The following is a 24,117-nucleotide window of genomic DNA, read 5'->3' on the forward strand; positions in this document are numbered from 1 at the left end:
TTTCTTCCAAATATAGAAAGGATATTATACTTGACTGCTGCCCTTCTGCTGCAGTCTGCTAAACATTCACAACTCACTTGTTCCACAAAAGTTCTTATAAGGACTGGTAACTTGGTATAGGGTGCTACGGTACATAGGCTTGAGTGCGGTACAGTCTGCTGTTCTGTAAGGACCGCTATCGGTCCACAATAGATAGGGTTGACGTGCACCACTGCTGACCGCTGCCCTATACTGCAGCAGTCCTTCAGCGGTATAGGGACTGACGTACAGTCTGCTAATCACTAACACACAACCTGCTTGTTCCACAAAAGTTCTTATAAGGACTGGTAACTTGGTATAGGGTGCTACGGTACATAGGCTTGAGTGCGGTACAGTCTGCTGTTCTGTAAGGACCGCTATCGGTCCACAATAGATAGGGTTGACGTGCACCACTGCTGACCGCTGCCCTATACTGCAGCAGTCCTTCAGCGGTATAGGGACTGACGTACAGTCTGCTAAAAACTAATACACAACCTGCTTGGTCCACAAAAGTTCTTATAAGGACTGGTAACTTGGTATAGGGTGCTACGGTACATAGGCTTGAGTGCGGTACAGTCTGCTGTTCTGTAAGGACCGCTATCGGTCCACAATAGATAGGGTTGACGTGCACCACTGCTGACCGCTCACCTATACTGCAGCAGTCCTTCAGCGGTATAGGGACTGACGTACAGTCTGCTAAACACTAATACACAACCTGCTTGTTCCACAAAAGTTCTTATAAGGACTGGTAACTTGGTATAGGGTGCTACGGTACATAGGCTTGAGTGCGGTACAGTCTGCTGTTCTGTAAGGACCGCTATCGGTCCACAATAGATAGGGTTGACGTGCACCACTGCTGACCGCTCACCTATACTGCAGCAGTCCTTCAGCGGTATAGGGACTGACGTACAGTCTGCTAAAAACTAATACACAACCTGCTTGGTCCACAAAAGTTCTTATAAGGACTGGTAACTTGGTATAGGGTGCTACGGTACATAGGCTTGAGTGCGGTACAGTCTGCTGTTCTGTAAGGACCGCTATCGGTCCACAATAGATAGGGTTGACGTGCACCACTGCTGACCGCTCACCTATACTGCAGCAGTCCTTCAGCGGTATAGGGACTGACGTACAGTCTGCTAAACACTAATACACAACCTGCTTGTTCCACAAAAGTTCTTATAAGGACTGGTAACTTGGTATAGGGTGCTACGGTACATAGGCTTGAGTGCGGTACAGTCTGCTGTTCTGTAAGGACCGCTATCGGTCCACAATAGATAGGGTTGACGTGCACCACTGCTGACCGCTCACCTATACTGCAGCAGTCCTTCAGCGGTATAGGGACTGACGTACAGTCTGCTAATCACTAACACACAACCTGCTTGTTCCACAAAAGTTCTTATAAGGACTGGTAACTTGGTATAGGGTGCTACGGTACATAGGCTTGAGTGCGGTACAGTCTGCTGTTCTGTAAGGACCGCTATCGGTCCACAATAGATAGGGTTGACGTGCACCACTGCTGACCGCTCACCTATACTGCAGCAGTCCTTCAGCGGTATAGGGACTGACGTACAGTCTGCTAAACACTAATACACAACCTGCTTGTTCCACAAAAGTTCTTATAAGGACTGGTAACTTGGTATAGGGTGCTACGGTACATAGGCTTGAGTGCGGTACAGTCTGCTGTTCTGTAAGGACCGCTATCGGTCCACAATAGATAGGGTTGACGTGCACCACTGCTGACCGCTCACCTATACTGCAGCAGTCCTTCAGCGGTATAGGGACTGACGTACAGTCTGCTAATCACTAACACACAACCTGCTTGTTCCACAAAAGTTCTTATAAGGACTGGTAACTTGGTATAGGGTGCTACGGTACATAGGCTTGAGTGCGGTACAGTCTGCTGTTCTGTAAGGACCGCTATCGGTCCACAATAGATAGGGTTGACGTGCACCACTGCTGACCGCTCACCTATACTGCAGCAGTCCTTCAGCGGTATAGGGACTGACGTACAGTCTGCTAAACACTAATACACAACCTGCTTGTTCCACAAAAGTTCTTATAAGGACTGGTAACTTGGTATAGGGTGCTACGGTACATAGGCTTGAGTGCGGTACAGTCTGCTGTTCTGTAAGGACCGCTATCGGTCCACAATAGATAGGGTTGACGTGCACCACTGCTGACCGCTGCCCTATACTGCAGCAGTCCTTCAGCGGTATAGGGACTGACGTACAGTCTGCTAAACACTAATACACAACCTGCTTGGTCCACAAAAGTTCTTATAAGGACTGGTAACTTGGTATAGGGTGCTACGGTACATAGGCTTGAGTGCGGTACAGTCTGCTGTTCTGTAAGGACCGCTATCGGTCCACAATAGATAGGGTTGACGTGCACCACTGCTGACCGCTCACCTATACTGCAGCAGTCCTTCAGCGGTATAGGGACTAAGAGTTTTGTCACAGGGTCATTTAAAAAATGACATGCAGAGGAAGAGGCAGGCCCTTCCGCAGGGGTGGTAGGGGTAGGGCAGGAGCAACAGGCTTGAGCCAAAGTGGGAAGTTGCAGAAGGTGCGTTCAATTACTTTAAAGGATGCACCAGACTTGGTTGAGTGGCTCGCTCAGCCTTACTCTTCTGCACCCTCCTCATCCTCTCGATCTGCACCCTCTTCTTCACTCTCTGCTATGTGCACCCCCAAAGACACTACCACCAACAACACGACCACCACCACCACCACCACATACCTTCCGCTTGAGTCACTGGAATTATTTTCCGATCCATATCAAGAGGACATTTCTGATGCGCAGCCACTCTTGGTATTGGATCAGGAAGAGGAGGTAGCAACAAGCGCTACTCAGCAGTCTGACGCCAGTACCCAGATCAGCCCAAGGAGGAGGTTGGTCCCCGGTGTTGCTGCCTACTCCGAGATCTCTACTTATAGCGGTGGGGAAGGTGACGTTGATGATGACGTGTCTAGTGATGTCACGTGGGTGCCCACAAGAGAGGAAGAGGAGGGGAGTTCAGAGGGAGATATGGACCAGCAGATAGGGAGGAGAAGCAGCAATGACTTACATTGCACAGCAGGGACAAAGCAGACTGCAAATGTATCAGGAGCGAGTCATCGACCATGTACGGTCACATCTGGCGCTCCCAGGACACCGGCACATGGCTCCGCAGTGTGGGCTTTTTTTAACGTGTCCGCTGCTGACAATAGCGTTGCCATCTGCAATCTTTGCAGTCAACGCGTTAGTCGCGGTAAGCCCAATACTCACCTAGGGACGACCGCCTTAAGAAGGCACATGAGCAGCCATCACCGAGCCCAGTGGGAGCAACGGAACACACAAAGCCACACTGCAGGCTCTCACCGTCCAGCCTCGTCTTCTACTTCTCCTTCTCCTCTCTCCTCACAATTGTCCTCCACTCCACCTTCCATCACGCCAAGCTCACATTTTTCTGCAAAAAGGCAGGCTTCCGTGGGCCTAATGTTTGAGCGTAAAAAAATGATGATGCCGGATAACCCTCTTGCCCAACGGTTGGCGGCTGGCTTGTCAGAACTCATAGCCCGCCAACTACTGCCATATAAACTGGTGGACTCGGAGGCCTTTCGCAAATTTGTGGCCATTGGAACACCACAATGGAAGGTCCCAGGAAGGAAGTATTTCTCAGAGAAGGGCATCCCAGAGCTATATGGCCATGTTCAGCGGCAAGTGAATGTATCTCTGGCACACAGTGTCGGTGCCAAGATACATCTGACCACAGACACGTGGTCTAGCAAACACGGGCAGGGAAGGTATATCAGTTTTACTGCCCACTGGGTGAACCTTCTGACGGCCGTCAAGCATGTAACCCGTGGCACCCGTGTAGATTTGGTTTTACCGCCACGGATTGCATGCAGGCCTGACTCTTCTTCTCCTCCTCCTACTCCATCCTCCTCCCTCTCCTCCTCAGCTGCCTCCTCCTTTTCCGCTGCTAGCGTCTCTTCCACTGCACCGCCCAAGCTCCCCAGAACCTATTCCACATGCCAGGTGAGACGTTGCCATGCCGTGCTGCGTCTGTTGTGCCTGGAAGCAAAGAGCCACACTGGCCCGGCACTCCTTTCAGCTTTGCGTTCACAGGCAGATGAGTGGCTAACACCGCTCAATTTGACAGTTGGTAAAGTGGTGTGTGACAACGGTGCCAATCTGCTTAGCGCATTGAAACAGGGCAAAATCACGCACGTGCCGTGCATGGCACACGTCTTAAACTTGGTCGTGCAGCGATTCCTTGTCAAATACCCTGGGGTCCAGGACATCTTGCGGCAGGCAAGGAAAATCTCGGCCCATTTCAGAAGATCTTACACGGCCATGGCTCGCCTTGCTGACATTCAGCGGCGACACCATCTGCCGGTCAGACGTCTTATTTGCGATTGCCCGACGCGATGGAACTCAACCTTCTATATGCTTGATAGGCTGCTCCAGCAGAAACGTGCAGTTAACGTCTACCTGTATGAACTCTGCGAAAGAAACGGTTCTGGGGAGCTGGGTTTTTTTTCACCGCGCCAGTGGCTGCTCATGCGCGACACATGCAGACTTCTGCGGCCATTTGAGGAGATCACCAAACTGGTCAGTCGCAGCCATGGCGCCATCAGTGACATGGTACCTTATGCCTTCTTTCTGGAGCGTGCATTGCGTCGTGTCATTGATCAGGCTGTGGAGGAGCAGGAGCGGGAAGATGAGGAAGTCGCAATGCTGGATGAATTCCCAGGGGGGGCTACTCTATCTGAGACAAGTCAACAACAGGAGTCTGATGAGGAGTCAGAGGAGGATGGTGCCGGGGCGGATGAGCAGGAGCAAGAAGAGCATGCTTTAAACCTTTCTGGGATCCCTGTTGTGCGAGGATGGGGAGAGGAGAATGAAGAGGACGACATTATCCTGGATGATGAGCAGGAGCCAGGCCACCACACCGCTTCCACTTTAGTGCAAATGGGGGCCTTCATGCTCCAGTGTTTTAATAGGGACCCCCGTATAAAAAGCATGAGGGTCAAGGACCAGTACTGGGTGGCAACGTACTTAGACCCCCGGTACAAACACAAAATGGCGGAAATGTTACCGCCGTCGCAGAGGGCTGTCAGAATGCAGCACTTCCAGGCCTTGCTTCGAGAAATGCTGCATTCTGCTTTTGCGTGCGCTGGCAGAGGAGCAATTCCCACTCCCAGAGAAGGATTTGCGGGTACCAATCCAACAGCGCCTGCAAGAAGAGGCCGGTTTGAAGATGTGTTGGTGACTTCGGATATGAGGTCATTCTTTCAGCCGACCCATCGACAGGTGTCATCCGGATCCAGCATCAGGGAACGCCTAGACCGTCAGGTGTCCGACTACATTGGGTTAACGGCCGATGTGGACGCTCTGAGGAGTGATGAACCCCTAGACTACTGGGTGGGCAGGCTTGACCTCTGGCCAGAGCTTGCCCAATTTGCAATCGAACTGTTGGCTTGCCCCTCATCCAGTGTCCTGTCCGAAAGGACGTTCAGCGCAGCAGGGGGGATTGTGACCGATAAGCGTACTCGCCTAGCTCACCACAGTGTTAACTACCTCACATTTCTAAAAATGAATGAGGCATGGATCTCGGAGGAATTCAACACATGTGACCAGTAGACCATGTATATGTCTATAAACTATTTTTTTAATCAAGCACACAGACCTTCTTAATTCATTTGGCTCACTTCCTTGACCCAAAAAAGCACACCGTACTATATGCCCCTACCCTCCTCTTTGAAGAGGTTGAGCGGTGTCATATTTCTACTGGGGCTGCTTATGATATCCCTGTGCTGTGCTGACTTCCTCCTGGGGGTTCTTATTATGAAGGGATCACACTATCCCTGTGCTGTGCTGACTTCCTCCTGGGGGTTCTTATTATGAGGGGATCACACCATCCCTGTGCTGTGCTGACTTCCTCCTGGGGCTGCTTACGGTGCTGCTGTCAGTGCTGTATGTCACGGTGCTGCTGTCAGCGCTGTATGTCACGGTGCTGCTGTCAGCGCTGTATGTCACGGTGCTGCTGTCAGCGCTGTATGTCACGGTGCTGCTGTCAGCGCTGTATGTCACGGTGCTGCTGTCAGCGCTGTATGTCACGGTGCTGCTGTCAGCGCTGTATGTCACGGTGCTGCTGTCAGCGCTGTATGTCACGGTGCTGCTGTCAGCGCTGTATGTCACGGTGCTGCTGTCAGCGCTGTATGTCACGGTGCTGCTGTCAGCGCTGTATGTCACGGTGCTGCTGTCAGCGCTGTATGTCACGGTGCTGCTGTCAGCGCTGTATGTCACGGTGCTGCTGTCAGTGCTCTGTATTACGGTGCTGCTGTCAGATGCCTCTATCACGGTGCATGTGTCATTCCGGTATGTCACGCTGCTGGTGATCATCTCCTGCACCCTCTTCTTTGCCTACCCTGGTCCCTGACCTTCCCTCTCCTCCATTGCCTTCATTAGCTCCATAGTCCTGAATTGTTAGAACAATTTCCCAAATAAAATAAAAATGCTTGTAGTTATCGATCCCAAATTCACCTCATACATGTATTATGTCATTGTCCAGATGGTGGGACTACGTTTTACCCCCTAATAATTACCACGTGGCCGCAAATTCGACATGAAGGTTTGCAAAGTTCGCCTCCCATTGAAGTCAATGGGGCCCGCGGCGAACGGTCGGTTTCGCGAACGTTTGGGTCCGTTCGCATTTCGCGTTCGCGAAACGTCCCGTCGGAAGTTCGTCCATCACTAATGATGGCCACCCTCATTAACCAGCTACTGGCCAATAACTATGATGTTCACACTTGCTAACCAGGTACTGGCTGATCATTATGATGACCAGACTCACCTACCAGCTCCTGGCCAATCACTTTGATGGCCAGCCTCATCTACCAGGTACTGGTCCATGATTCGCTAACCAGCTACTGGACAATCACTATGATGGCCAACCTTGGTAACCAGCTACTGGCCGGTCACTTGGATGACTACCTTTGCTAACCAGCTACTGTCTTGATCACTATGATGGCCATAAGAAAAAAAAGACTAATATTAGGTGACTATGATGGCCACCCTCACTAACCAGCTACTGGCCATAACTATGAGGGCCACCCTCACTAACCAGCTACTGGCCATAACTGTGAGGGCCACCCTCAATAACCAGCTACTGGACAATCAATATGATGGTCACCCTTGCTAACCACTTACTGACTAATCAGTTTGATGACCAGCTTTGCTGACCAGGTCCTGGTCAAATCACTATGATGGCCAGCCTCGCCTACCAGTTACTGGCCAATCGCTATGATGGCCAGCTTCTTTAACCAGCTACTGGCCAATCCATATGATAGCCACCCTTGCTAACCAGCTACTGGCCAATCCCTATGATGGCCACCCTTTCTAACCAGTTACTGACTTATCACTATGATGGCCACCCTTGCTAACCAGTTGCTGGCTGATCATTATGATGGTCACCCTCTCTAACTAGCTACTGGTCAATATCTATAATGGTCACCCTCCCCATCCAGCAATCAGACATTCAAAGACGAAGCGGAGGGGCCAGAAAAGACTAGCTATCTGGGTTTTGCATATCCCGGCCGGCACCATGGCAGAGTAGAAAGGACCCAGATGCTCGGCATAAGTATTGAATTCTCACCGATCCGTTACAGAGAAGGGATTGAAATCCAGTATAACTATAAATCTGGGACTTTGCTGCTGAATCTGATATATAATATTGAGAACGCGTACAGTCAATATTTGTGCTGGCAAAATTGAGTAACTTAACACGTCTGCATGAATACATTCCTAGCATGTGACAATAAAGAGGAACAGTATCATTTCTACATGAAAGCTGTACCCATTATTATGAAATGCCGTTCTTGCCCTCCGATCAGATGACCTTGTCTAGATTTAGGTGACATCATAACACCAGGATCTGAGGGGTCTGTAGGGAACCCCCCCCCCCCCCCCCCCCCTCGAGTCTTGCAGGGAGGCCGCTATACTAGTTAGGTGTACGATTGTGAGATTTATTTTGGAAAGAGTTTTGTCTGGAAGGTAAATTTTAATTTTACATTTTTTTTATACTATATCAATAAAGTGTGAATGTGATCACTGCAATATATTCTAATGGTAATGTCATAAATCTGAACCTGCAATCCCTTTTTGCCAGTCAGATTGAGCTCCGCAGATCACTGGCAGAGGCCACCATTACTGACCCATTAAGAAAATGCTGGTTACTTGGCTATAAGACTAGGGCTCTGGTTATAGTACTTTGTACATGTGGACCTGTGTCCAGGTGGAACGGTTTCAAATGCTGGACAGGTAGAGGACAAGGTGTGCCATATACTGGATAGGTAGAGGTGTGTCATATACTGGACAGGTGGAGGTGTGTCATATACTGGACAGGTGAAGTTGTGCCATATACCGGACAGGTGAAGTTGTGCCATATACCGGGACAGGTAGAGATGTGTCATATACTGCTGGAGATGTAGAAGTGTGCCATGTACTGGAAAGGTAGAGGTGTGCCATATACTGGACAGGTGGAGGTGTGTCATATACCAGACAGGTAGAGGTGTTCCATATAATGGGCAGGTAGAGGTGTGCCATATACTGGGTAGGTGGAGGTGTATCATATACTGGACAAGTAGAGGTGTGTCATATACCAGACAGGTGGAGGAGTGCCATATACTGGGTAGGTGGAGGTGTATCATATACTGGACAGGTGGAGGTGTGCCATATATTGGACAGGTGAAGGTGTGCCATAAACTGGACAGGTGAAGGTGTGCCATATACTGGACAGGTGAAGGTGTGCCATAAACTGGACAGGTGAAGGTGTGCCATATACTGGACAGGTGAAGGTGTGCCATATACTGGACAGGTAGAGATGTTCCATATACTTGACAGATGGAGGCGTGTCATATATTAGACAGGTGGAGGTATGCCATATACTGGACTGGTGGAGGTGTGCCATATACTGGACAGGTGGAAGTGTTCCATATACTGGATAGGTGGAGGTGTGCCACATACTGGATAGGTGGAGGTGTGCTATATACTGGATAGGTGGAGTTGTGCCACATACTGGATAGGTGGAGGTGTGCTATATACAGGATAGTTGGAGGTGTGCCACATACTGGATAGGTGGAGGTGTGCTATATACTGGATAGGTGGAGGTGTGCCACATACTGGATAGGTGGAGGTGTGCTATATACTGGATAGGTGGAGGTGTGCCATATACTGGACAGGTGGAGGTGTGCCATATACTGGACAGGTGGAGGTGTGCCATATACTGGATAGGTGGAGGTGTGTCATATACTGGACAGGTGGAGGTGTGCCATATACTGGATAGGTGGAGGTGTGTCATATACTGGACAGGTGGAGGTGTGCCATATACTGGACAGGTGGAGGTGTGTCATATACTGGACAGGTGGAGGTGTGCCATATACTGGATAGGTGGAGGTGTGTCATATACTGGACAGGTGGAGGTGTGCCATATACTGGATAGGTGGAGGTGTGTCATATACTGGACAGGTGGAGGTGTGCCATATACTGGATAGGTGGAGGTGTGTCATATACTGGACAGGTGGAGGTGTGTCATATACTGGATAGGTGGAGGTGTGTCATATACTGGACAGGTGGAGGTGTGCCATATACATGATAGGGGGCGCTGTGTTGTGTTCTGGATGGTGGATTGATCTCGCCAGGATCTCCAGCACAGGCTTTCTTCTCTGTATAATCAGCAGGCTGGCAGTGAAAATCATATACAATGTACAAAGCGAGACCCCCATCCGAACTCACCAGCCTCCCGGTCGCACTCTGCCCACCTTCATTCAGCCAGTATCCTGGCACCATGGCGGAGTAGTACGGTCCCCAGACGCCAGGCACAAATATCGGCTTCTCACTGACCTGTAATAGGGAACAGATTGAAATACTTGTAGCATAAAAGCAGCACTCAGCTGCTGACATTCACATCGAATATTCACAACGTGTACAACCAATCTTTGTGCTGCCGAGGATAAATTCCTCACATGTTACAAGTAAAGACAAATTTGGAGATTGAAATGGAAATAGAAAGATTTTATTTAAAATTTGGTCTTGAGGGGGAGGGAGAACCAGGGAAGGCAAAATATAAGCAGATTCAAATTTACAAGGGTTGTTGTTGGATGTAGGTAACAGACATGTGCAATTCGTTTCGAACCAAATTCGTTTTTCGCTGAACTTCGGCAAATTCGTTCATTCTGAAATATTCGAATCATCGAAAACCCATTGAACAAATTTTTCCGAAAATTGGTAAATCCGTAAATTCGAAAATCTGAAAATCCAAAAATAAGAACAAAAATCAAAAAATTCGAAAAAACCCGAAAATATGAAATAATAACTATTACTAACTATTAAATTATAGGCAGGGGCGTAACTATAGGGGGTGCAGCAGTTGCGACCGCAACTGGGCCCTGTGATGCAGGGGGCCCATGCAGCCCCCTCTACATATGGCCGGCAGCAGCATAGGCAGCTAGGGGTACCAGTGCACCATGTACACGGGTGGCTGGAGGTGGAGGGTGACTAGCAGAGCTCCATGCTCGACTATCACACTGGCTGCTCTTTAGTTGTGCATTCCCCACATGACCTGTGTCCTCGGCCGGTTCCTCAGAGTACCCCTCTCCTGCTCCATGCATTGCCGCTCAGTCTGATGTCTGTTCTCCTCAGCCAGAGTCCCGCCCCCCCCGAGTCCTCATTCTCACATGGGGGCAGTAACTTCATCTGCCCTGGAGAAAAGGACCTCATCTCTTCTGGGGACGGGGACCCCATCCTGCCTAGGGGCAGTCCCCCAATGGGGCACCTAAAAATAAAAAATAAATAATAAAAAAAAACTACTGATGCCAGTGGTGGAACTACAGGGCTCACAAAGGTCATACCTGTGACCACGCCCTGGAGTTCCACCGCCAGACTTGGAGGGAAGGGCCCTGGCTGGGGTTCAGGGGGGCCCTTCATGGTTTCTTGCATCGGGGCCCTGAAGGTTCTAGTTACGCCACTGATTATAGGTATTGGATTTTCCTTTCAAATTTGGCTGTTTGTGAACGTAACAAATATGCATTTATCCGAAGCTATGAATTATCCGAAATAACGAATGCCGCATCTAAACGAATGAAACTTAATGAATTAATAATAATAAAAAATAAAAATAATAATAATAATAATAATAATAAACTTTTTATTATTATTTATTATTATTAATTCGTTACGTTCTATTCATTTAGATGCGGCATTCATTCTTAAGGATAATTCGTAACTTCGGATACATTCGTATTCTTCACGTTCACTAACAGCCAAATTTGAAAGGAAATTCCAATACCTATAATTTAATAGTTAGTTATTATTAGTTAGTTTGTTTACTATTTTGGATTTTTGAATTTACGAATTTTCGAATACCACATCTAAACAAATGGAACATAACTAATTAGAATTTTTCCGAAGTTCCGAATCTATTCGAAATAGAAAATTATGATCAAAAAATGATGACCCGAAAAACGAAAAAAACAAAACGAAAAAACGAATGAAACGAAAACAAACACATTTTTCGTCTAGTAGGTAATATCTTTGGCGATGGCGTGCTGACGAGGAAGGAGATGATGACATTTATGGGGGGATTTTTACTAAATCTGATTACTAATTACTAAATCTGGAGCAGACAGAATCTGGAGAAGCTGTAGAAACCAATTAGCTTCTAGCTTCAGCTTGTTCTTTTAGGCTCCACTCACACTTGTCCGACTCCAAAGTTGCACGACTTGGAGTGAAACTTTGATGCAGCTTTGGATGGGTGCGACTTGGATACGACTTTGGCTTTGATCAATGATATTGGACAGCTTTTGCATTCTATAAAATTCAGGTACGACTTTTAACCCCCATTTACATTGGAGTGACTTGCCATGCGATTTGACAGGTCAAATTGCATGACAAGTCGCATCCTAATCCTGGTAATCGAACTGTTCAAATTGGTGCAATGCCAACTTTGCACAGCCGCATCGATTTGAAAAAAATAGTATATGCACTACTTTTTGCCAATTTTGAATGCGACTTGCATAGACGTCTGTGAATGAAGCCACACGATTTCAAAGCTGCAGTCAACGCAAACGTGGGCTTATGCAACTTTTGAGAGTTAACATTGAAGTCTATGGCCCTCAAGCTGCATGAAAGCCAGACCAAAATAGTGCATGAACTACTTTGAAGTCGCTGCGACTTTAAGCCATACATATATGAATAAAATAACAATAAACCTGTGCTTACATACAAAACAATCCACAAGCAGCTGGCACAGTATACTGGTAGCAAAAATAACATATAACACAAAAGGGTGCAGCGCTAACAACATTATCCTGATGATGTTCTTATGATGAAACGCATTGGTTGGAGCAAGGATCACATGACGTTGCTGCGCACGGAGGCTATTCTGTCTGATGTGGAAGGAGCCATGGTGTTTGACATCGGAGTGACTGGATTTGTAACAAGCGCAAGTGACCGCTATATTTGGTGCTCCACGGCTAATGGTAAGAGGCAGTGTATGTGTATACCCGTTGGTGGAGGACTCCTCACCAGATTTCTTTATCACCATTTGGAATTCACATATACTGGTAGCAAAAATAACATATAACACAAAAGGGTGCAGAGCTAATAACATTATCCTGATGACGTTCTAATAACGAAACGCATTGGGTGGAGCTAGATCACATGACATTGCTGCGCACGGAGGTAGGCTATTCTGTCTGATGTGGAAGGAGCCATTGTGTTTGACATCGGAGTGACTGGATTTGTAACAAGCGCAAGTGACCGCTATATTTGGTGGTCCACAGCTAATGGTAAGAGGCAGTGTGTGTGTGTAGCTGTTGGTGGAGGACTCCTCACAAGATTTCTTATCACCATTTGGAATTTAAATATACTGGTAGCAAATATAACATATAACACAAAAGGGTGCAGAGCTAATAACATCATCCTGATGACGTTCTTATGACGAAACGCATTTGGTAGAGCTAGGATTAAATGATGTTGCTACACACGGAGGTCAGCTATTCTGTCTGATGTGGAAGGAGCCATTGTGTTTGACATCCGAGTGATCAGATTTGTAACAAGCGCAAGTGACCGCTATATTTGGTGGTCCACAGCTAACGGTAAGAGGCAGTGCGTGTGTGTGTGTACCCGTTGGTGGAGGACTCCTCACAAGATTTCTTATCACCATTCGGAATTTAAATATATTGGTAGCAAATATAACATATAACACAAAAGGGTGCAGAGCTAATAACATCATCCTGATGACGTTCTTATGACGAAACACATTTGGTAGAGCTAGGATTAAATGATGTTGCCGCACACGGAGGTCAGCTATTCTGTCTGATGTGGAGGGAGCCATTGTGTTTGACATCCGAGTGATCAGATTTGTAACAAGCGCAAGTGACCGCTATATTTGGTGGTCCACAGCTAACGGTAAGAGGCATTGCGTGTGTGTGTGTACCCGTTGGTAGAGGACTCCTCAGAAGATTTCTTCATCCCCATCTGGAATTCACATTTTCTGTACATATATGAATGGCTATCATTGGAAAATACGGGGAGCGACTTGTGCGACTTTGATGTCCAAAGACACATGGCACGTCACACAAGTGTGAATGGAGCCTAAGCCCTCGTTCACATTGGAGCAGCTTTGACAGGTCAAATCGCATGGCAAGTCGCACTCTATTGTCGGCAGTGGCACTGTTCAAATCGGAGTGATGCCGATTTCACGGTGCCGCGTCGAGTAAAAAAAAAAAAAAAGTAGTTCCTGCACTAAGTTTTGGCGATTTCGGGTGCGACTTGGATAGACATCTGCCCATTAAGCCGCACAGATGTCTTCCAAGTAGCACTGAAATGTGGATTTTGAAACCGCGCGATCTCAGATGAAGTCGCGTGATTTCAAAGTCGCCTTCAACGTGAACGAGGGCTTGGGCTTTGAAAATCAAAGCTAGAAGCTGATTGGGCGCCATGCGCAGCTGCCGCAGATTCTGGCTGCTCCAGCCTTAGTACATTCCCCTCGATGACTCCCAAATATCCAACGAACGTTCCCCACCTTGAAGTCCTTCCACGCGGGAACGTCATCATTCTTACCGGAGATCTTCGTTAAGAGGCTGAAATCATTGTTTAGTTTGGCTAATGCCATCTGTAAGTGTTTATAGCGGCCGAGTCCTCCAATTATGTTTAAAAGCTTTCTCCGAAGAGAGGGAATGCATCCCCCCTCCCCCCATCACTGCAATGAATCAATTTTAATCTAAACACATCTCAGCGGTTAATGTCGCCTTTCGCTAACAGCGAGCAAGCGCTCTGACCGCCCAGGATGAGCGCAGATTTCGGCGCTTGTTATCGGTGGGGTAAAAATAAAAATAACACGACGGGGATACATTAACCTACTGAGAAGTAGCTACTAATAGATCCGGAGGGCGACCGGGAGATGGGAAGCAGAAGTTTTCTCAGACGTCACCATAACTAATAAAAATTCCTTCTGGGGGGAAAAAAAAATACAATGTATACATCTATGACTATATACAGTATATATACTATATTGTCAAAAGTATTGGGACGCCTGCCTTTAACACACACATCAACTTTAATGCCATTCCAGTCTTATCCCTTGTACACACGGTCGGACATTCTGCCAACCAAATCCGTTGGATTTTGTCCGACGGATTGTGTCCGAAACTGTTGCATACACACGGTCGGACCAAGTTGTCGGAAAATCCGATCGTTCAGAACGTGATGACGTTATTTCGTTACAACGGGACTACGTTCAGGCTAGTAGCCAATAGCTTTGGTGCAGGAATTTGATCTGAGCATGCGTGGCACTTTGTCCGATCGGAATTCTCTACACATGATCGGAGTATGTCCTATCGGACCAGTTTGTCGGAAAATATTTCCAACAAGTTGGAAAATTGGGTCAGACGGATATTCCGACGGAAACAGTCCGATGCAGACCACACACAGTCGGATTATCCGACAAAACGGTCCAGTAGGACACATTCCGACGGATTCTCCGACCGTGTGTACAAGGGCTTAGTCTGTAGGGTTCAATAATGAGTTGGCCCACCCATTGCAGCTATAACAGCTTCAACTCTTCTGGGAAGGCCGTCCACAAGGTTTAGGAGATGTGTCTATGGGGATGTTTGACCATTCTTCCAGAAGCTCATTTGTGAGGTCAGGCACTGATTTTGGATGAGGCCTGGCTCACGGTCTCCTCTTTATTTCATACTCAAAGGTGTTCTATCGGGTTGAGGTCAGGACTCTGTGCAGGGCAGTCAAGTTCCTCCGCCCTAGACTCGCTCATCCATGTGTTTATGGATCTTGTTTGTGCACTGGTGCGCAGTCATGTTGAAACAGGAAGGGGCCGTCCCCAAACTGTTCCCACAATGTTGGGTGCATGAGATTGTCCAAAATGTCTTGGTAGGCTGACGCCTTAACAGTTCCCTTCACTGGAATTAAGGGGCCAAATCCAACCCCTGAAACACAGAAACTTTCCCCTGGGACACTGTGGATCACACTATGGACTATAAGATATATTTCGGAGTTACTATTGGCATCACTATTGACCACGTTATGTGGATTTGTATTCCTCTGGAAGTTTATTTGCACTCTTGGTTCCCATGGGCCATATTGCTACAGTTCCTGGAATAGACGTCCCCAGTAACCCTCAGTCTTCATCAGGGCTGCTGATAGGGGGGGACCACCAGTCCTCCTGTAGGGGGCCCCGGCACACAGAGGGGCCCGAACAGCAAGAGGAATCAGTGTTGTCGATACGAGGAGCAATTACAGAAAGATGCCCTGTGTGGCTCTCTGCAGCAGATAAAAGCTGGTTTCTCTCTCTCCCACCAGCTTTTAGCTGCTGCAGGGAGAAACACAGGGCATTGTTCCTGTTTTTGCTTTCCCCTCCCTGTTCTATTATAAAAGGGCTCATTTACGCAGGTTCTCTGTTATGTTTGTGTCCGCTAATAATAATTTTAGTGTAGGCTGTATGGGGCCCCGTGATTTCTAACAGCAGCCCTGGTCTTCATGACCACATGATGAATTCAGAGCTGACTTATACGTACCTTACATCTTTCTCCTGAGGAAGTGGAGCTTCCCTTGAGGGACGCATTTGTGTGTTCAGGCACTGATGTTGGACAAGAAGAACTCGTCAAGTTCCTCCACCCCAAACCCGCTCATCCATGTCTTTATGGACCTTCCTTTGTGTACTGGTCCAAATCATTTGGTGGAGGGGGGATTATGGTGTGGGGGGTTGTTTTTCAGGGGTTAGGCTTGGCCCCTTGGTTCCAGTGAAAGGAACTCTTAAGATGTCAGCATACCAAGACATTTTGGTCAATTTCACGCTCCCAACACAGTTTGGGGATGGCCCCTTCCCATTCCAACATGACTGCACACCAGTGCACAAAGTAAGGTCCATAAAGACATGAAGGATCGAGTTTGGGATGGAGGAACTTGACTGGCTTGCACAGTTCACAGAGTTTTGACCTCAACCCCATAGAAGATCTTTGGTATGAATTAGAGCATAGACTGTGAGCTCGGCCTTCTTGTCCAACATCAGTGCCTGACCTCACAAATGAACTTCTGGAAGAATGGTCAAACCTTCCCATAGACACACTCCTAAACCTTGTGGACGGCCTTCCCAGAAGAGCTGAAGCTGTTATAGCTGCAAAGGGTGGGCCAACTCAATATTGAACCCTACGGACTAAGACTGGGATGCCATTAAAGTTCATGTCTAAAGGCAGGCATCTCAGTAATTTTGGTAATATAGTGTTTCTACGACTATGTATATATCTATGGCGACTATACACATCTCTGTATGGAGTGATCCGAACATATGATCAAGGATCACTTGTATGTAAAAGTCAATTCACAAAGATCATCCTATGATCAATCGTTCCCTAAAGGTGAAGTTTCATCTGCTTATATTTTGCCTTCCCTGGTTCTGCCTTTCCCCCTCATCAACATGCTACTGCTAATGAAATTTTTATATAGACAGGCTTGAGAAAGAGGTGTTGCCACCTCGAAACGCGTAGCCATGCCCTCCAGCGTCAGCAGGCAAGTCCTCATGCTGTAAGGCTCCTGAGTTGATTTATCCTCTCAGCACCCGGCAACCAGTCAGTGGAGTTATGCATATATTTAATTCTCTTGATGAGGGGTGTCAGCCCGGAGAAGAGGGGGTTCCTAGACAGGCTGTTATTGCATGCGTATGCCCCTAGGTAACGCCCACATAAGATGCTGAGCCTCTACAATTGAAAGAACTGACATCCAATGAAAAAAAGGGGGGGCAGTCAGGCTGAGGAGGAAAGGGCTAAAGGATGGTGGACTTTCTCCAGCCAGGAAATGAGGCGGGCTCTGATATCTGACTGCAGTTTCTGATGCAGAATGTGAGAAGTTCATTGGTGCTGTTCCAGATGGAAATAGCTTTATTACTGGGGGCGGGGGGGGGGGGGAGACTGAGCAAATGCTTCCTCCTGCCTGCAGCAGACTGATGACATCATCTTAGCCTCAGTGGTGACCTGTGCACTGTGGGCGCACGGGCGCAGCCCCCCCCATACATGTGCCCTGGCCACTTTCAGAACGCCGGGCGCATGGATTTCTATGGCGGGGGCGGGGTACTTTTTGAAGCACCTGATTAGAGCCAGAGGCTCTAATAGGCTTCAATATAGGGTGGGCTTGGGGCGCAGAGAGTGTGCCCTGATCCCACCCAATTATGTGATGATAGCGAATACATTTTTGCTATTTTCACACTAACCTTTCTCCCTGCCAATCAGGACGTCAGACCTGGTTCCTGGTTGGCCAAAGCGCCAGGCCACCCGATTGAATGCCTGGCGCTTAGGAAGAGGAGGAGATGCGCTGGAGCATCACCGCCGCTCTGGGGGACTGAGATCCACGTCTCTCAGAGCGGAGTCATCTACTGCAGGGACTCAGATGAGTCCAACTCTCCACTCCAGACCACCACCATCTCCCAGGGCACCGTGGCCACCCTACATGGGCTCCTCATCAAGACGGGCGCCGCCGACACCATCCCCTCTCCGTACTCACCTATCAGAGCCGCTACTGGCCGCCGCCTGCTACAAGGACCGGCTCCAGGAAAGATCGCAAGGAGCCCAGACATCACAGCTGTATAGAGGCTGAGATCCAAACCAGCCACACCAGTGTCAAGGTAAGGGGCCCATCAACTCCTATAGGGCCAATGTCTGGGGGATGGACTGCAGTCAGCTTTTGCACATTGGCTGCGTATACTGGGCACAAGTGGCTACATTTGATGGGCACAAGTGGCTGCATATGACGGGCACAAGTGGCTGCATATGACGAGCACAAGTGGCTGCATATGATGGGCACAAGTTGCTGCATTTGATAGGCACAAGTGGCTGCATATGATGGGCACAGTGGCTGCGTTTGATGGGTACAGTGGCTGCGTATGATGGGAACAAGTGGCTGCATATGATGGACACAAGTGACTGCATTTGATGGGCACAAGTGGCTGCATATGATGGGCACAAGTGGCAGCAGATGATGGGCGCAAGTGGCTGAATTTGATGGGCACAAGTGGCTACATATGATGGGCACAAGTGGCTGCATATTATGGGCACAAGTGGCAGCAGATGATGGGCACAAGTGGCTGCATATGATGGGCACAAGTGGCTGCATATGATGAGCACAAGTGGCTGCATTTGATAGGCACAAGTGGCTGCATATGATGGGCACAGTGGCTGCATTTGATGGGTACAGTGGCTGCGTATGATGGGCACAAGTGGCTACATATGATGGACACAAGTGACTGTATTTGATGGGCACAAGTGGCTACATTTGATGGGCACAAGTGGCTGCATATGATGGGCACAGGTGGCAGAAGATGATAGGTGCAAGTGGATGCATTTGGTGGGCACAAGTGGCTGCATATGATGGGTACAAGTGGCTGCATATTATGGGCACAAGTGGCTGCACATGATGGGCACAGTGGCTGCATATGATTTGCACAAGTGGCTGCATATGATGGGCATAATGGCTCCATATAATGGGCACAGTGGCTGCGTTTGATGGGCACAAGTGGCTGCATTTGATGGGCACAAGTGGCTGCATATGATGGGCACAATGGCTGCATATGATGGGCACAGTGGCTGCATATGATGGGCACACGGCTCCAACCATTGAAAATGTATGCGCCATCATACATACAAGTGGCTGCATATGATGGGCATAATGGCTGCATATAATGGGCACAGTGGCTGCGTTTGATGGGCACACTGGCTGCATTTGTTGGGCACAATGGCTGCATTTGATGGGCACAGTGAGGCTGCAAATGATGGGGGGGTTCAGTATTCTTCAGTTTGTTTTTGCGCCCCCCCCCCCCCCCAAAAAATGTTGAGCACCAGCCGCCACTGCTTAGCCTAGGTAAAGTGACAGACTGGAGCTGAAGCATGGCTAATAAATGATAAAAAGTGGAGCTTTTTAGAAAAATGATACTATTACTGTATATTGTGAAATGTTATGAATTTAATCTAAAAGGTTACATTTTGAGTCTTGGCGGCCTGGTCCTGACTCTACAGCAGGTGGAAGATATGGAGGACATGGGACATCTCTGGCCGGGCTGCTTGAGAACAGGGGAGGGGGAGGACTAAGACTTTATGGAAGATAAGGGAAAACTCGGCCTACAAAGCCCCTGCCTGAGTTATCTATTGGTGGTAAACTTGCACAATGGAATATTTCTCTCTGGAGACCAATGTGAGTCTAATGTGCCTTGCTCAAACCTCCGAGAGGTTCTCCGGGGTCAGGGATAAATGCTGCGGTGTTGTTTTTTGCTTGGCTAGGCTTTTTTTTGCAGATCCTCAGAGAAAAAAAAGAAGAATACAATTCAATTAGAGAGATGGCTGCAATTATAAACACTGGAAGAAAATGCATTACCTTCTAGTGAGGCCAATAAAGAGGCCGTGTCCTCAATGTAAACTCTCAGCCTTCCTATTTACATTAAAACATGTGCCCGCCGGGTGGAGAGAGAGGATCATCGGGGAGGCCATATACAGCCCGGCCCCAGATAGATTCCAATATCCCAGACTGGGAACGGCTCCAACCATTGAAAATGTATGCGCCATCATACATACATGTGTGCAACCATTGGAATACTGTCGACCATCAGAAATGTGTGCAACCATCGGAATGTTTACAACCATTGGAAATCTGTGCGACCATCAGAAATGCGTGTGACCACTGGAAATGTGCAACCATCGTGCATGTGTGCAACCAGTGGAAATCTGTCCGACCATCGGAAATGTGTCTGTCCTTTGGAAATACATCTGAACATCAGAAATTTGTGTGACCATCGTAAACATGTGCAACCATCATATGTGTGCAACCATCGTAAATCTGTGCGACCACTGGAAATGTGCAACCATCGTATGAATGCAACCATTGGAAATGTGCGTGCCGGAAGTCTGTGCGACCATCATACATACACACGTACAACCATTGGAAATGTGTGCGACCATCTGAAATGAGCAACCATTGGAAATGTGCGTGCCGGAAGTCTGTGCGACCATCATACATACACACGTACAACCATTGGAAATGTGTGCGACCATCTGAAATGTGCAACCATTGTAAATGTGTGCAACCATCAGAAATGTGTGCAACCATTGGAAATGCGCAACCATCGGAAATGTGTGCAACCATCGGAAGTGCGCAACCATCGGAAATGTGTGCAACCATCGGAAATGCGCAACCATTGGAAATGTGTGCAACCATCGGAAATGCGCAACCATTGGAAATGTGTGCAACCATCGGAAATGCGCAACCATTGGAAATGTGTGCAACCATCGGAAGTGTGGAACCATTGGAAATGTGTGCAACCATCAGAAATGTGTGCAACCATTGGAAATGTGTGCAACCATCGGAAATGTGTGCAACCATCGGAAGTGCGCAACCATTGGAAATGTGTGCAACCATCGGGAAGTGCGCAACCATTGGAAATGTGTGCAACCATCGGAAGTGCACAACCATTGGAAATGTGCGCAACCATCGGAAGTGTGCAACCATTGGAAATGTGCGCAACCATCGGAAATGTGTGCAACCATCGGAAATGCGCAACCATTGGAAATGTGTGCAACAATCGGAAATGTGTGCAACAATCGGAAATGTGCAACCTTTGTAAATGTGTGCTGTGACAGACCTAGAAGCACACTCAAAGGTCTGCTGGAATCAAGGGGGACAGAGTGGCAGCAACAAGTCAAAGGCTAATTGCTGAGCTGATGAAGAGTGACCAGGCCAGCGACCGAAGCAGAGGGCCAGCTATGGAGGGGTTCGGGATGGCCGAGCTCCAGCGAGAGATCCAGTGGCGGCTGTCACCCTACAGCACCATCTCCCCCCCCACCCCCCAAGAGGTGATCACCCAGATAATTGGAGACACGACACGTCTGAAAATGCTTGAGGTTCAGAAGGAGATCGGGAGTACTGCAGCTGCAAAACGGGGTAGCCGCAAGAAACTTCCCTACGCAGCGTTCCAACCCTTCCAGGATGGGGTGGAGGAAATCGACTGATACCTTCATGTCTTCAAGACCCAGTACGATCTCCAGGATATTGACGAAGTTGACTGGGTCACCATCCTCACCATCCTCATCAGCTGTCTGGTCGAGCACTGGATGCCTTTGAAGCCATACGTGGGGAAGACAAAAAAAAAAAAGACTACGAGAGAGTCAAGGAGCGGCTCTTGGCAAGATATTCACCCCGATGCTCATCGATCCAAATTTTGTAGCCTACAACGAAAAGAGGGCCATCCCTATACGGAACGGACTCATCAGATGTCCCGATCAGTAGATTCATGGTTCTCCGGCTGTTAGGCGACTACCTTGCAGCCCAACTGATCCTACTGGAACAGTTTTGCAACCAATCCCCTATTGAAGTGCGCCACTGGGTCCAAGACCAAAAGCCCCTGTCCCGGCTAAGTTTGTCACATGGGCAACTATCAGAAATGCATTTGCCCATCAGAAATGTGTGTGACCATTGTACATGTGTGCAACCATCAGAATGTGTCTAACCATCAGAAATGCATCTGACCATCCAAAATGTGTCCGACCATCAGAAATCTGTCCAATAAAAATCTGTCTGACCTTTAGAAATGTGTCCGAGCTTTGGAAATGTGTCTGACCATCAGAAAAGTGTGTGACCACAGGAAATGTGTCACAAAAATGCATCTGGCTATCATTTTTGGGTCTGCAACACAGCACTTCCACATTTTTCACCTAGACGAGAAGGACCTTCATGACTTTCTGGATTCTATGCATGTGCAGATGTGGGGTGGGGCTATAGATCCTGGCAGAGCCCTGCGGAACGTCTGCACAGTCACCAGATTCCCACATGGGTGCATGGGTCTTTCGCTGCCATGGATGTCCCAAAACTTTATAGTGTCTGCACTACAATTCCCCCAGATGTGTGCAAATGTGTAGAAAGGTTCATCCAGGACCAGGACCCCAAGGCTAGACATGTGTGCACACGCAAGTGGAGGGGTGGATAAGTCTGATTAAGGGAACTGAAGTTCCTCTTTAAATTGATGGGCTTAGTTCCACTTTAAAGTGCCACTAAACCCACATCATAAAAATCTATCAATAAATGGTGTATTACATGCTATTCATACTCAGTCACTAAGAGATTCTGCAAAAAACCTGATTGATCCTGCTGTTCTCCACCCCCCCCCCCCCCCCCATTCTGTCCATGTCCCCAATTCAGATAGGGATTTTGCAGAGCAGTGTTGGCAGCTCTGCACATGCTCAGTTTTCAATGAGTTTCTATGCTGAGCATTTTCTTCCTATGACATCTGAGCAGCCCATGTGCCTATAGAATCATGTGGGCATATACACAGTGACAGCCCACTCCCTCCCTCCTCCTCCATGCCCACTGACCATCTGAACACAATAGGGGTGGGATATTATATGTAGATTGATGGATGCTTCCCCCTCCCTCTTATTCTAAGACACAGACTGGAGGAGCGTGACACAGCCTGTGACTGGCAGAAATCCACCCACACCATGGTATTGCCAAAAAATAATAAAGATTTGATTTCAAATATATTTTTGTACGACAATTTAAAACAGTTTATTGATATTAATTATATTTTTACTCTGTATTCTGCACCATGCGCGCTCCTGTCACAGTTACTAACAGCTAAGGCAAGCCGCGATTAGGAGCTTTCCGACAGTGGCGGCAGCTCCATAGGAGGCACAGGGGCGCTGCCCCCCTAATCCATGCGCCCAGCCCCTAATCTACATGCAGGGCGCTAGACGTATGGATTTCAATGTTTTTTTTTTTTGTTTTGTTTTTTAGAAGCACATGATTAGAGCCCGAGGCTACAATTGCCTTCAAAAAGGGTGGGCTTGGGACACAGATCCCACCCAGTTGTGAGACATTAGCAAATTAATATTTGCTAAAGTCTTCCTGCTTCTCCTCCCAGCCAATCAGGAAGCGGGTCCTGAGACCCGATTGGCCGGGAGTCCAAAGACCCGATTGGACATGAGTTCTAAGTTCTAAGCCTGATTGGTCGGGAGGCGAAGCAACCGCTGGAACTTGGGAGGAGGCACAGGGGGGAAGCCGCAACATGGATGGGGTAAGTACGGGGCTGGCGGGGGGTCCTGATGGGCGAGCGGATCGGCGATCGATTGAGCAATGGGAGGTGGGTGGCTGGCTGGGGGAAGGGGGGGAAATTCAAGTTGTGTGGCCACTCAGCAGGTGTGCCTCAGCACCAAGCGACCACATACTTGCGTGAATGGGTGGAATACAGCTGTGCTGAGAAAGTGAGCCCTGCGTGCTTCCCGGCACAGTTACCAGTGGCTAACAGAAGGCTCACGATCGCTGCTTGCGATCGGGAGCTTTCCGGTCATGTGACCATCGTGACATCTAGTCATGGTAGTCATATGACCATAAACCAAGCATCCTAAACCCCTTAAAGGATGGCGGCTCCGAGGGGTTAAACAGCGCTTGTTTAGCATCACTTTAAGAGACTCAGGCTTCCCCAAAATGGCTGCCCGAAGCCCTCTCCAAAAAATAAATCAGCCCCTCAGCAGGGTTCCCCTTAGTGCTCAGAGCATAGCCGCGGTC

At 48.3% G+C, this 24,117-nt stretch overlaps 1 protein-coding gene across 4 annotated transcripts in view; it reads right to left on the reverse strand.

Annotated features, from left to right (window-relative positions):
• FGGY (FGGY carbohydrate kinase domain containing) overlaps positions 1-24,117 on the reverse strand; it is a 381,065-nt gene that overhangs the window by 129,328 nt on the left and 227,620 nt on the right. For all 4 annotated transcript variants that reach the window (XM_077450606.1, XM_077450605.1, XM_077450604.1 and 1 more), the window contains exon 9: positions 9,799-9,906. In XM_077450606.1, coding sequence (XP_077306732.1) covers positions 9,799-9,906 — 108 coding nt within the window. The remainder of the gene's footprint in view (positions 1-9,798; positions 9,907-24,117) is intronic.

This window comes from Lithobates pipiens, unplaced genomic scaffold, assembly GCF_037356315.1.
Source record: "Lithobates pipiens isolate NorthernLeopardFrog02 unplaced genomic scaffold, aLitPip1_a1.2 Scaffold_23, whole genome shotgun sequence".
Classification (NCBI taxonomy): Eukaryota; Metazoa; Chordata; class Amphibia; order Anura; family Ranidae; genus Lithobates; species Lithobates pipiens.